The sequence below is a fragment of the Nerophis ophidion genome, linkage group LG09, assembly GCF_033978795.1.
Source record: "Nerophis ophidion isolate RoL-2023_Sa linkage group LG09, RoL_Noph_v1.0, whole genome shotgun sequence".
NCBI lineage: Eukaryota > Metazoa > Chordata > Actinopteri > Syngnathiformes > Syngnathidae > Nerophis > Nerophis ophidion.
This window is the reverse complement of record NC_084619.1, coordinates 35,893,613-35,908,686: the sequence shown is the minus strand read 5'-3', so window position 1 is coordinate 35,908,686 and position 15,074 is coordinate 35,893,613. Positions and strand designations below refer to the sequence as shown.

Below are 15,074 nucleotides of genomic sequence, written 5' to 3'. Positions count from 1 at the left end.
TGCCACTTCTTTTCATGTCTCATTTCGTCCACCAAACTTATAACGTTGTGCATGGATGCACAAAGGTGAGATTTGTTGATGTTATTGACTTACAGTATGTGGAGTAATCAGACATATTTGGTCACTGCATGACTGTAAGCTAATCGATGCTAACATGCTATTTAGGTTAGCTATATGTACATATTACATCATTATGTTTCATTTGTAGCTATATTTGAGCTCATTTAGTTTCCTTTAAGTCCTAATAATTCATTTCATATCTCATGACACTATATCTGTATGTAATATGGCTTTTAATTTTTTGCAGCTACAGACAGATTTGTTTTTGTATTTTTGGTCCAATATGGCTCTTTCAACATTTTGGGTTGCCGACCCCTGGTTTATAAGCACTAACACTGATGAAATATTTTCAGCGGGGCCTTGATCAGAGAGCCAACAGCTTGTGGTGACATCAGCGGCTGCGGTGAGCTGCTTTCATGCCTCGGAGCTCAAAAGTTTTAGATCATAAATAATGCCTTTCACCTGTATAGTAGAAGGATGAGGACATAATCTGATGAGTTTGGCACCCATTTTAGACACAGAAATGGCAAGAAAGACACAAAAAGACGCTTTGTTCCATCCCCCTTTTTTCTTTGTGAGGACAGTAAATGGGTTTTACTTTTACAGGCTTTTCTACTTTCAAGGTACTCAAAGCATTTTGACAGTATTTCCACATTCACCCATTCACACACACATTCACACACTGATTGTGGAGCTGCCATTCAAGGCCCTCACAACGACCATCAGGAGCAAGGGTGAAGTGTCTTGCTAAAGGACACAGCGGACATGACTAGGACAGCAGAAGCTGGGATTGACTCTGGAACCCTCAAGTTGTTGGTACAGCAGCTCTACCAACCGAGCCACACCGTCCCCAAACTTGAATATAGTAACATTTTAACAGTTACCATCGGACTGACAGCAGACATTGTACAGTAAGTGATGTTTTATTATGTTTGTTGGCTCTCATGACGCCTGCAGTGAGTAATCAGTGATGTGTTTAAATAAATGTTTAAGTTAAAGTTAAAGCACCAATGATTGTAACACACTTACCAGATGTGGCGAAATTATTCTCTGCATTTGACCCATCACCTGCTGTGCCCGGGAATCATTTATGGTAAATTAACCCCCAATTCCAACCCTTAATGCTGAGTGCCAAGCAGAGAGGTAATGGGTCCCATTTTTATAGTCTTTGGTATGACTCGGCCGGAATTTGAACTTGCCGCTGAATGCTAAAAATGGTCAAAATAGTTAAACATTAAAGTTATTATGAATGCCTGTTACTACATTACACATAGTGTGTGTACAAAACCTTGATGGAGGAGTTTGGTTGGTTTTTAGAGCGTCTCATAGGCCGAACAGAGCTTGATTGTGAGCGGACTTTTGATCACATTCATTTACTCGTTAGAACGCATATAAGAGGAAAAACATGTTGTCTTAGATAAGGATTGTAAATGAATTCTACCCCAAAAAGGGCAGTTCCTCATTAAATGTGTTAAAAAACAAAAACATTTTCCTTTTAATTAATAGGCCGGCTACGCAACTGTATTTTAATGTTGGTCATCATGGTGGTACTTGGAGTGCCAAGTGTTCTCTGCGGTGTTACTTGGTGAAAGACGTTTCAGAACCACTGTTCTAGAGGGACCTAGGCAAGAAGGCACCATGTACGCTGCACCTGTCTTACATTCAATATTTTAGTTTGGCCTGGACTTAACATTCAAATTAGGGCTGGGCGATATGTCGATATACTTGATATATCGCGGGTTTCTCTGTGTGATATAGAAAATGAATATATCGTGATATTCGAGTATACGTTCTCACGTATTTGCTTTTAGCTGCTGACATTACACTGCATGCTCTTCTCGCTCTTTCCTGTCCTCACAGACAAGCAAGCGCACCTTCTTACACACGTCACATACTGTCACGTCATACGTCACGTACGTATACGCCCTCGCGGAGCAGAGATGTAGCAGCATGGGTAACGTTAGCTGCACGTAAGCGATGATAATACGGACCTTCGATCCCTCAGGCGGAGCCATGCGACTGGTAATATGAGAGAAAGAAGGTGCAAATAAAGGAAGAATTCCCAAGAAAAACAGCACGGGGTCCATCTGGCGGTGGTTTGGCTTCAAATGGGAATATGTCAAACAGACAACCATAATTTATCAAGTGTGGGCCAAAATGTTTGCTACAAAAAGTAGCATTACTGCTAATACAATGGGGAAAAAAAGTATTTAGTCACCCAACGATTGTGCAAGTTCTCCCACTTAAAATGATGACAGAGGTCTATAATTTTCATCATAGGTACACTTCAACTGTGAGAGACAGAATGTGAAAAAAAAATCCAGGAATTCACATTGTAGGAATTTTAAATAATTTATTTGTAAATTATGGTGGAAAATAAGTATTTGGTCAACCATTCAAAGCTCTCACGGATGGAAGGAGGTTTTGGCTCAAAATCTCACGATACATGGCCCCATTCATTCTTTCCTTAACACGGATCTGTCACGGCTTGGTGCAATACGTATTACGAGGAACCCAAGGATGCAGATAAACTAGTTTGTCTTGTTATATTCTTATTTTACTGTTATATTTTTATTCCCATTGTTTTTATTCTTTTTGTAATATTTCTCTATTTTGTTTCCTTTTAAACCCCCATTATTTACTTTTTACTTTTTTCTTTAAATTTATCTCAACTCTGCACACTGTTGCTGGAATTTTAATTTTCTTGAAGGAATCAATAAAGTACTATCTATCTATCTATCTATCTAAACAAAAGGTGAGTAGAGCAGTCTCTTTACTCAGCACAACGTACTTACAACTAAGGGTGCTCCATAAAGGAGAGAACGAAGGACGACAAAGCAAAAGGTAAACTCAAAAAGGGCTTTGTGACAAAAACAACAAAAAGCTATCAAATATGAACAGAACTTAGACTGGAGTTTGCAAGACGTGCAACTATCAAACTAAGACACAGGCTGGATGGCACCAGGAGCAATCAGGAATACGCATAGCAAAGTACATGGAGGATCTCGGAGTGTAGACAAAGGGTTGAATCGCCAAGTGCCATCCAGCTGCCAAGGAGCAGGTTAAATATCCTCCAACAGAATTGGAAACAGATGTGCATGTCTTGCAGCTCCGCCCACAAGAGAAAGACAGGAACTGCAGGGGAAAGAACTGGAGTGAGGTCAAAAGGTCAACTGCATAAAACAAAGGAAAACTGAATACAAACCACTAGGTGGCAGCAGGTGGTGACAGGATCAATCGTCCTGTCCCCTTAGCAGAAAAACAGCCCTAAAGCATGATGTTTCCACCCCCATGCTTAACAGTAGGTATGGTGTTCTTGGGATGCAACTCAGTATTCTTCCTCCAAACACGATAAGTTGAGTTTATGCCAAAAAGTTCTATTTTGGTTTCATCTGACGATATGACATTCTCCCAAACCTCTGCTGCATCATCCATGTATCCATTTTGGTATAAACTCAACTTGTCGTGTTTGGAGGAAGAAAAATACTGAGTTGCATCCCAAGAACACCACACCTACTGTGAAGCATGGGGGTGGAAACATCATGCTTTGGGGCTGTTTTTCTGCTAAGGGGACAGGACGATTGATCTGTGTTAACGAAAGAATGAATGGGGCCATGTATCGTGAGATTTTGAGCCAAAACATCCTTCCATCAGTGAGAGCTTTGAATGGTTGACCAAATACTTTTTTTCCACCATAATTTACAAATACATTCTTTAAAATTCCTAAAATGTGAAGTCCTGGATTTTTTTTCCACATTCTTTCTGTCACAGTTGAAGTGTACCTATGATGAAAATTACAGACCCCTGTCATCATTTTAAGTGGGAGAACTTGCACAATCAGTGGCTGACTAAATACTTTTTTGCCCCACTGTATGTAGCATCATTTGAAAAGTCACCTGCTAGAGAAGGAAGAGTGCTAGAAACTCCGCATGTGAACATCACCGTTTGGTGCCACACGCCCACACCATCAAAATGTTGAGGCAAACATTTCCAGATCAACACCGTATGAAAAAAAATAGTTGACAACAGAATTTAATAACGTCCGTGGTAACCTACCACATAGCAAAGGACGAACACTATTTGATTTCCTACTATGCAGCTCATTTTTATTAGACAGTTATTGAAATATTTTGTGTGACATCATGCACAAAAGTGCACTTTATTTGTTTTAAACTATTGTATTGGCGTTCTGAAAACAAAAAGTGCACTTTAATTTACTGTTGTTTTGATATGTCATCTTAATGACATCATTCACAAAAGTGCACTCAGCTTGTTTTAAGATGTCTCTGACTATCTTTCACTTTCGGTATTGAAATTACATGAATGTTTGTGCCAATGCTTAATAACTGTTTAATAAATACAGTTTTGGTCAATTGACTTAGTTGGGATTTCCTTCTCAGGATGAAAGTTTAAAATGAGCATATATTAATGCAGTATGAACAAGAATTTTAATGTAGACACATAGAATCATAATACTGCTGTGATTATATGCATCAAGTGTTTATTCAAGGCCAAGGCAAAATATCGAGATATACATTGTGTATAGCGATATAGCCTAAAAATATCGAGATATTAAAAAAAGGCCATATCGGCCTGCCCTAATTCAAATCGCAGTGAGGTGTTGGTTTTTTTCCCATAACATTGGCAGGTGTGTTTGGCATTTTAAAAATGTCAGTTTAACAAATGACGATGTTTACTAGATTGACCCTTCGGCTTAAACTGTAGTCATTGCAATCATTCACACCTGATTTGTGCAGATAAAGGCCTTATTTGAATCTGACCATTCAAGTCAATGCTTGTTTTGCTTTCCTATTTAAACTGCCAGCACACATCCCACAAGGGGAAAAATAATTGTGTCTTCAAGTGTAAATTCAGCAGAGTACCCTGCCTTCACAATAACTCATTCTTGTTGGAATGCATTCCCAATGCACATGCTAAACTAGGAATGTCACCATCAATTTTACATCATGTTGCTTTCCCAAGTAAACCAACAAAGAAAGCTTTTTAACACAGTTTACACTTTTATTGAGCAGACATGGAGCATCAATGCACTGATTGCTGCAGCGTTTTGGGGCCAAAGACGACCCCACCCCACCCCACAACACACTATGACAATACAGTCGAGCAAGCTGGGGTAGAGAAAAGGAGCACCATTAAAGCATCAATCGCATCAGATACTGAAAAGAACTACTGTTCTTTTGCTACAGATGGCACTTTAAAAAACATACAAAGAACACAAGCAGTCAATTTTCTGGGATGTTTGGCTTATTAGAAACTTTGTTTTGCAAGACACTCATGCAGTGCCCATCAGGCTGGTAAATAACATTCGATGTAAATTTTAAATATGTTGTACTTTGTATTAGTTACTCTATGTTTTAGAAGATAGCAAGAACTGCAGCTTGAAAATTAAGATTTTTAAGTGGATTTTGGTGAAATTGACGAGCTGTATGATTGTTGATCCAACCTGAAAAGGATGGTGGTAGAAATAGTTTCAATATCATCCTTAAAGTGTGAAAAAGTAGTGGTTTCTCAGTCACAACAAGTAGTGGGGTCATTTTAACATTAAACCAGCTTTGGAGGGTTCACATTGCAACCAAATAAAGCACAATAGACCTGTCAGGCTTTGGCGGATACTCATTCGGGCTGCAGTGACCAATTTAACGTTTACAAAACTGCTTGTTAAAGCTGCATCCTTTTGGCTTTAAATGTAAACGAGCTTCGATTCCATTGGTTGCAAATAGGGATGTAACGATATTAATATTAACTGCGGAAGAACTGAAATGTTAGTTTTATAGTTTTAAATTAAAATGATCAAAAAACAATGAAAGCCACGCTCTGATGAATAAACTCAGAAAAACCTGATATTAAATGCTGACATGAATACGACATAGCCCAATCTCAGCTTGTATAAACACATTGCTGCCTGAACAACTAAGATATTGAATTGTGCAAATTGAACCGAAAAGCTGTGCTGTCTTAGACCAGAGTGATCGATATATACTCAGAGAAATATAGGCGGTGTTTTTATGGTGCGTTCAAGGACCACTGAACAGAGTAGGACACAACAATGCCTGCCAGAACACTCTTTTGTAGGGTATCTGTCAGTGGAGCATAAGAAACGTAAAACATGCAAAATAGTGGGCTTTCTAACAGTGGGTCTATTTATCTTCATTCTTGTAATCAAAACATTTCAGTGTTTGTACCGTATTTTTCGGACAATAAGTCGCAGTTTTTTTCATAGTTTGGCCAGGGTGCGACTTATACTCAGGAGCGATTTATGTGTGAATGTATTAACATATTACCGTAAAATATCAAACAATATTATTTAGCTCATTCACGTAAGAGACTAGACGTATAAGATTTCATCGGATTTAGCGATTAGGAGTGACAGATTTTTTGGTAAACGTATAGCATGTTCTATATGTTATAGTTATTTGAATGACTCTTACCATAATATGTTACGTTAACATACCAGGCACATTCTCAGTTGGTTATTTATGCGTCATATAACGTACACTTATTCAGCCTGTTGTTCACTATTCTTTATTTATTTTAAATTGCCTTTCAAATGTCTATTCTTGGTGTTTGGCATTTTTGGTGTTCCCCCAAAAATGAGACTTATCCTCCAGTGCGATTTATATATGGTTTTTCCCTTCTTTATTATGGATTTTCGGCAGGTGCGACTTATACTCCGGAGTGACTTATACTCCGAAAACTACGGTACAAGTTCATCTTGAGCACTTTCAACAATACTGCAATAATATTAACCGTGATAATTTTGTTGCAAATGAACCACATGTTTTCATGTGAATCGTCCATAGGCCTTGAGTACCAGTCACATTGCATTAAAAGTAACAAAACAAGATGAAGTGGAATCATTTTGGCAACACATAGATTAATGACTTACATTACTCTATTTGTAAATGGGAAACATGTTTTTGAACTCATGTAATATAGCGGTCAGTCAGTGGGGATTTCTGATTATTTTTTGGGTGGTCAGCCAGAACAGGTAGACTATTGGCAAGCTAAACATATTTTTTCAAAAGCAGTTCTATTGCATCTTGATTTAGTGCCTTCATTATAGCTTTTTAGGGGGAAAAATGTTACAAATGTAATTCCAGATAGTTTGTCTGATTATCTCTTTCTTTTTTGTCTGAAAAAGCTACTATTAACAATTTCAATCACAAGCATTGTAATCAAATCGTAAAACTGGATGCATGTACAGTGGGGATATAATCATTGTTTGATCTTTTGCTGATTTTATCAATCTAACCCCTTAAAAAGACATGAACAGTCAATATTTTCATGGTAGCTTTTTTTTTGTACCAGAAACAAAAACAATTAAAATCATTACATAAAAGGTTATATCCTGATTTGTAACTGAAATAGGTATTTGATCCCTGACCAACAAACAAGACTAACTGGCCTGGGATCGAAGAAATGAACTCTGTTTGATGAGCCCGAAATTTTCTTTGACATAGACTCAACTTGTCGTGTTTGGCGACAAAAGAATACTACTCACTGTCAACCATAGAGGTGGAAACATTCTACTTTGGGGCTGTTTCTCTGCCAAAGGTAGAGGATGACCTCACCGCATTGAGGACGAAATCCTGGCTTTAGGTAGAACAATGAAGTGGATTGGTGTTCTAGCATGAACATATACAGCCTGGGGAAGAACAAAAATGACTTAAAAAAGAAGCACTTCAGGTCCTAGCTAGTCTTATAAAATATCAGAATATTTAAGTTGACTTCCAAACCTTCTGTAATCTGTAGAGGTCTGCACCAAAATCACTCCTGAGACGTGTGCAAATTCAAAAACTAACGTCGGACTTTGTGCTTGCCAGACAGGGTTTTTCTCTCATTTTGCTTAGGGATCCAATTATTTTTCCACTCAATCAAAATACAAAATATTCTAGTACATTTAATGTTTATTCTGTTCACAGTCTGTTGAAATAATCAAAAATGACGGACTGTTCTGATCAAATAATTATTTTCCCCACTCTACAGATTGTGAGTTGGTATAACGCTAAACTGTGCTCAAGTTTGTGCCTGCAAGCCCATCACTGTGCTTGAAGAGCGGCAGTGTTAAGAACAGAAGAGTGTGCTTCATCTTTAATATAAAGTACAGTAGAATTAGGTCTTTTTTTTCCACCCGTGTTTGATGACAGTCTGTGTCATTTGTTTCTTTGGGAGTTATGTATGCAGCACTCCTAAAAGACCATTTGTCTATCTTGCTAGCATACTGTGAAAGAGATAAAAGTACACCTAAAGAAAATATTAACTTTAAAAATAGACAGTTCTAGGTCCAAAATATTTTGTTGATACAACATTTCACTTTACGACTGAGTTGTTACCCCTTATACATACATAAGCACATGTGGTTTAATCCAGGGGTTAAATCCCAAGAACATGAACCGTCTGGGGCCTTCCGGGCAACACAAAAATATTTACCGGAGCATATTTTCTGGCTGTAGTTGCTCACTGTCAGAGGTATGAAGCAATTTTAGTTGTAACATGACTGAAGCTCACTGAGCAGGTGTGAAACAGATGGTTTTCTTCATCTTGCTCAAGCTGCTACAGTCTTCTGGTGGCTCTAAGGGAGACTCACCTCACACCTGGTTTATCTGTAGCTTGTCAACTGACAAATTAGAGAAAGTGGCAGGACAAAAATGGTTGTGGTTGATTTCTGCGTTACCGTTTTTCCTTTGACAGGCCTTCTCAAAAGTAATAATATTCATATTCTGATTTTTTTTTTTTTTAATCAAGCATAAATCTCAATTTTAAATGCAAACATATCATACTCAATGTCGAAAAAGTAATTTAGAGATTAAAACAACTAAAATTAGAAGAGTCTTTTGGATATTGTGCTGTGGTAATGCAGTAAACTCTTCTTTCAAAGTCATGAACTTCTGTGTGCCTTGCAGCTTAAAAAGTCACTCTGATGATGTCCTCTACTCAGCTGGCGTCATTCCGTAAATCTAAGACACATAATGACACGTGTGTGTATCATGTGATCAGACAGCAGTTGATGCAACTGGGTCCCAGTCTTCTCTTCAGAGCACTCTTCTTCCTCTTGGGAGCCAAGATGGCAATGATGGCTTCATCAAAGACGGTTTTCAGGCCCTTCTGGGTTAGTGCGGAACATTCCACATAGCAACATGCACCAATCTGTGCAGGAGGAAGGAAAAAGATGGATCAGTTTCAAGTATAAATCCATTTCCTATAACCTTCTTAATCTGGAGGTCACAGTCACCCAACAACAAGATGGTTCAGTGTTGAAACCTATCTTAGAACATTTGTAGGTATTGGCAATGAAGCCTACATTCTATATTGCAAACTGTCATGCCTGTTAATCTGGTTTTATGTTTGATCATGTTTTGTTTTCTGGACTCTAGTCATGTTTTGCACTTCCTGGTTTTGTTTGTTTCAATAGTAACTCATTAGTTCCCACCTTGTCACGCCCCGTCCCTCAGTTCTCACACCTGTTACTAAATACCACAGCCAGTATTTAAGGATTTTACTTTCTGTCCATCAGTCTGGGATTTTTGCATGTGCTTGCCTTCATGCCTTCACGCACCCACGATTACCTGCTACGCACCTTGCTATCCATGCCCCTTGTTTCGGTCACAGTAAGTGTTTTTGTTTTAGTTTTTTATAGTTCTGCCACAGTGCAAGTTTAAGTTTATAGTTCATTGTCTTTCCTGCCATCGAGCAGTTGTTTTGTTTTCCTGTTTGTAGCCAAGTTTTTGTACATCCTTGTGAGCACCCTTAGTTTGTTTATTTTTGTCATTAGTATTCAAATAAACAGCCATGTACTTACACTCTCGTCTGGCTCGTGCCAATCATACTTTGCATCGAAGAAGCAAATACAATCCATGTCCAGGTGTGACACAAACTCTTACAATATTATATGTCATGATATATTATTTGGCACATAAATGATAATAGATACATTTTAAAACAAAACTTTACTGTTGACGTATGTGATTATATTTTGTCATTTCTTGTATTTTTTTTTTCAAAACTATTATTAATCTACTTGTTAATTTCTCTTGGAACATGCAGGGTCTCTGCAGGTTTCAACAAGTCAAACTTAAGACCTTAAGCCTTTTAAGACCATTTCATATCCATACGGACAAAAAGGTACACAGACAAAGGAAAAGCAGAGGTCCAGAATGAAAATCATAAAATGTATTAAGTAAATTCATGAATTCACTTGTCTATTTTACATTGGAAACAAAATGGCTAAACATTCTAAATACTCCAGAAGTCTGTCTATTGTAAATTAATTGAAAAAAAATTATAGCAAACTTCAGAACCGATTTGCCATAGAACTATTTTCTTGCAAAAGTTGCAGTGTGCTTCATATCAAGTGTTTTCTTGTAACAAGCAGAATGTCATCAATCGTAGAGAAAATCACAACAATATATTGTATGTGAAAGGGACAGTTAGCATCTCTGCTAAAGCTCAATGATTAACTTTTGCAGTGGTTTTGTGGCTGTCAGAATTGAGCAAACATAAAAAAACATCTACAGTACCGTATTTTTCGGATTATAAATCGCTCCGGAGTATACGTCGCACCGGCCGAAAATGCATAATAATGAAGGAAAAAAACATATATACATCGCACTGGAGTATAAGTCGCATTTTTGGGGGAAATTTATTTGATAAAATCCAACACCAAGAATAGACATTTCAAAGGCAATTTAAAATAAATAAAGAATAGCGAACAACAGGCTGAATAAGTGTAAGTTATTTGACGCATAAATAACCAACGGAGAAGCTGCCTGGTATGTTAACGTAACATATTATGGTAAGAGTCATTCAAATAACTATAACATATAAAACATGCTATTCGTTTACCAAACAATCTGTCACTCCTAATCGATAAATCCGATGAAATCTTCTTCCTCGATGTCGCTTCTAAACAACTCTGCCAACTCCAAAGGTATGCGCCGCTTTCCCTCGTCGTTTTCTGTTGCATATTTCATTACGTCCAGCTTGTAATCTGCAGTACATGATTTCCTTTTCGGTGCCATTTTTGTTCAGCCCTTCTCAGTTTTTATAAGTTACCGCCAACGATGAAATGATCCATTTTAATAGCTACGGCAGTAGCATGTAGCAATGAGCATTCCATGACCCACAATGCACTTCTGCCATGACCCGAATTCTTATTGGTTCACGTGTATGTGACGATTGCTGACGTGTGTGTGACGATTGCTGACATTTTCTTTGTCTCTTTCGCGAAGGAGATAATAATATGTGATATTTTATGATAATGTGTTAATAATTTCACACATAAGTCACTCCGGGGTACATATGTCGCACCCCCGGCCAAACTAAGATAAAAACTGCGATTTATAGTCTGAAAAATATGGTACTACTGTATCTTCACAGTTGTGGAAAACAGTGTAGACAGAGTGATTGTCTAAAAAGAAAGAAGTCGATTGTGGCTCGCAAGCCTCAAAGAGAATTTGGATGTGAATAATGTGGATAACATTCAAATTTGCTCAGCTCATTGGTAATCTGGTATAATACATTTTTACCGGTTTCATGACTTTTTTTGAAAACATATTGCTATTAAACAATATTTTTTATTAAGCATGACACAATGACATTTAGAAATCTCACACAACCATAAACTTTAAACACTAAACAGACAACCTTTGTAGCTTTTAACGTCAGTTGCTGTATAAACTTGGAGAAAAGATAAAGCATGAGAAGCTGACCTGAAATTATTGGAATAAATGATTGAAATAATTTAAGAGAATTCTCTTTTTTTTTTTTTTTTTAAATAGTTTTACTGCTGTGAGTGCACGACTACCACAGAGAAATAGGCGTGTGCTTACAAGAGGTAGGAATCTTTGGGCACCTCACGATTCAAAAGCTATGATTCGATTAAAAATTGATTATTGATGTATCTATATTTTATATATAATAATGCAGTTTTACATTTATTTTGTTTCACTAGCAACTTTAAAAAACAGTGCATTTGTAATAAAAAACAGTATAATACATTTTTACATTTACTAAATAATGGAAATGTGTGCAAAACTGGAACATAAGAGCCCTATATTAAAGGAGCTGGTCGGATAATGTATTAACTGCACATCTTGCAAAGGTTTAAGCCGCTGTGACACTGCAAGGAATAAGTACAAAAAAAAGAATAGCTAGGTCTGTCTTCATTTAAAAATCACTGAAATATTTACAGATTGTTTAGGTTCTTTACGTGAATATGAATATACATTTTTAACAGATTGGTCTGAGTGTCATTTCAGTGAACTCCAGAAATAAGTACATCTCACATACAATACAAGGGTTAAACACCATCAGATTCTGTTCCAAACATACACACCTCCTTTGCTAGTTTCTGCCCTTGCTCAGTCGCTACAGGTTTCTCTTTCATATTATTGAGTTTGGCAATGGTCTTGGGGTCATCACGTAGGTCAATCTGTGAAATTTAGTGTGAGAGAAAATAGATATTAGCACAGACTTGCACTCAATCTTATTTCATCCGTCCATCCATCCATTTCTACCGCTTGTCCCGTTCGAGGTCCCAGGGGGTGCTGGAGCCTATCTCAGCTGCATTCGGGCGGAAGGCGGTGTACACCCTGGATAAATCGCCTCCTCTTCACAGGGCCAACACAGATAGACAGACAACATTCACACTCACATTCACACACTAGGGCCAATTTAGTGTTGCCAATCAACCTATCCCCAGGTGCATGTCTTTGGAAGTGGGAGGAAGCCAGAGTACCCGGTGGGAACCCACGCAGTCAGGGGGAGAACATGCAAGCTCCACACAGAAAACTTCTGGGCGCAGGATTGAACCCAGGACCTGTGTATTGTGAGGCAGATTATTTTTTCATTATGTAGCAAATGTGGCTAGTGAGTAGAGGTGGGAATCTTTTTGGCACCTCATATTCGATTATCATTACGATTCAGGGGCTATGATTTGATTTATAAATCTATTATTTAAATTATTATGTTTATATCAGGGGCCCTCAAACTACGGCCCGTGAGCTGGATTTGGGCCGCCAGTGTCCACAATCTTGCCCGCGGAATTTCCCAAGTTATAAATTATACAAACCTCGTTTCCATATGAGTTGGGAAATTGTGTGAGATGTAAATATAAACGGACTACAAAGATTGGCAAATCATTTTCAACCCATAATCAGTTGAATATGCTACAAAGACAACATAATTGATGTTCAAACTCATAAAAAAAAAAAAAATTGTGCTAGTAATCATTAACTTTAGAATTTGATTAGATTACTGTGGTCTGACGAGTCCACTGTGAGAGGCGGGGCGTGGTCACGCGCCGCCTGCCGGCGATGGCATGCACAGGAACCGGCTGGAAGCAAGATGACAGGTGAGTGGATACCTCAGCTGGAACGAGTTATCTAATCACCTGTCTCTATTTAGCAGCGTTGGTGACAGCAGGGCGGGGCTGAAAAGCCAGAAGGACCCCAGGAGGTGCTGAGGACGCCAGAAGGGTTGTGGGAGGACTGAGCGAGTTAAAAACTTTGTGAGTGAACGAGCTAAGACTGAAAAGACTTGGGGAGTGAACGAAGAAGAGGAACTGTTGTGAAAATTAAAAATTAAAAGAAAATCCTTTTGGGAACAAACAAAAGAAGAAATATTGTGTGTAAAAAGATTAAAAAGAATTGTCAACTTGAATTCCTGCTGTGATCCTTCGGTCCTGAAGACCCCACGCCACAAACCTGTCACAGTTGGCGCCCAACCAAGCAAGGACCGAGGAAGGCTGACGGCCCCAAACCCCCTGGAGGCACTGGAAAGAGTGCTGGCAGAGGTGTCAGCAGCCAACAAGCAGCAGATGGAGGCAAGCATGCAACAGACGCAAGTACTGCAAGCACTGGTGAGCCAGTCCAGAGGAAAGGAGAAGGGGAAGGGGACCGCCATGCAGAGGATGTTGGAGGGAGAGGACCCGCAAGTATTCCTCGACGTATCTGAGACCGCAGCGACAGCATGCAGCTGGCCGGACACCGAGTGGGGTGTCAAGCTGCTGCCGCTCCTGGCGGGGGAGGCGCAGCGGGCGGCGCCTAGTCGCGCAGCGCACGCTCGGGTGCATTTCCCCAACCTACGCCGGGCAATATTAGACCGCATCGGCAGCCACCCGGAGGACCACCGACGCCGGTTCCGTGCCATGCGACTGAGGCCCGAGGACCGACCATTCGTGCTGGCGCAGCAGCTTCGGGATGCGGCCGTCCGGTGGCTGGAACCCCAGGAGGCCGACAGCAAGATGCTGTAGCGGATCCTCCTGGAGCAGTTTGTGGAGGCCATCCCAGCCCAGACGGCCGCTTGGGTGCGGTACCATCGCCCGCAGGACCTGATGGCCGCGGTGGCCCTGGTCGAGGATCATCTGGCGGTATACCGGGAAGGAAGCGCCAAGACTGCCGAAAGACCCACACCAGCGCCACGGGCAGCCGACAGATCCAGAGCAGCACCACGAGTGGCCGAGCGACCCATCCCAGCACCCAGGAGACGGAGCTGGCAGACGCAGGAGGCCGCCAGCCCGGACAGGGACATGCACACACACGCACAAACACTCATCCACGCACACACATCATACTCCAGTACTATTGAGGGGGAGATAAGGGGGTTATAAAATGTGTGACATTCCTCCCTCTGTCCAGGTTACCGGCGCTGCGCAACAAGGGCTTCCCCCGCAGACGGCACCTCGAACGCCAGGGCCGGTGTGCTGGGGGTGCGGCCAACCTGGTCACGTGCGCAGGGAATGCTCACTGATGGAGGTGGGGCAGATGATACGGGTGGTCGAGCCCCCAGCACCCGCCTCCGATCCAGGGGAGGCGTACTGTGTCCCGGTAAGGGTTCAAGGGAGTATATACCAGGCAATGGTGGATTCGGGGTGCAAACAAACCATGATCCACCAAAACCTGGTTCGGTCCGGGGCGTTGAGGCAGGCAACACAGGGGCGAATTAGATGTATTCATGGGGATGTGCACACGTATCCCATTGTTCCAGTAGAAATT

General features: G+C 40.1%; 1 protein-coding gene across 1 annotated transcript in view; it reads right to left on the bottom strand.

Annotated features, from left to right (window-relative positions):
• Positions 1-5,061: 5,061 nt before the first annotated feature.
• The window catches only part of rhoq (ras homolog family member Q), a 65,148-nt gene continuing 55,135 nt past the window's right edge, over positions 5,062-15,074 (bottom strand). Inside the window, exons 4-5 of the mRNA XM_061910896.1 lie at positions 12,416-12,511; positions 5,062-9,228 (exon numbers count right to left, since the gene is read on the bottom strand). Coding sequence (XP_061766880.1) covers positions 9,067-9,228; positions 12,416-12,511 — 258 coding nt within the window. The 3' untranslated portion in view covers positions 5,062-9,066. The remainder of the gene's footprint in view (positions 9,229-12,415; positions 12,512-15,074) is intronic.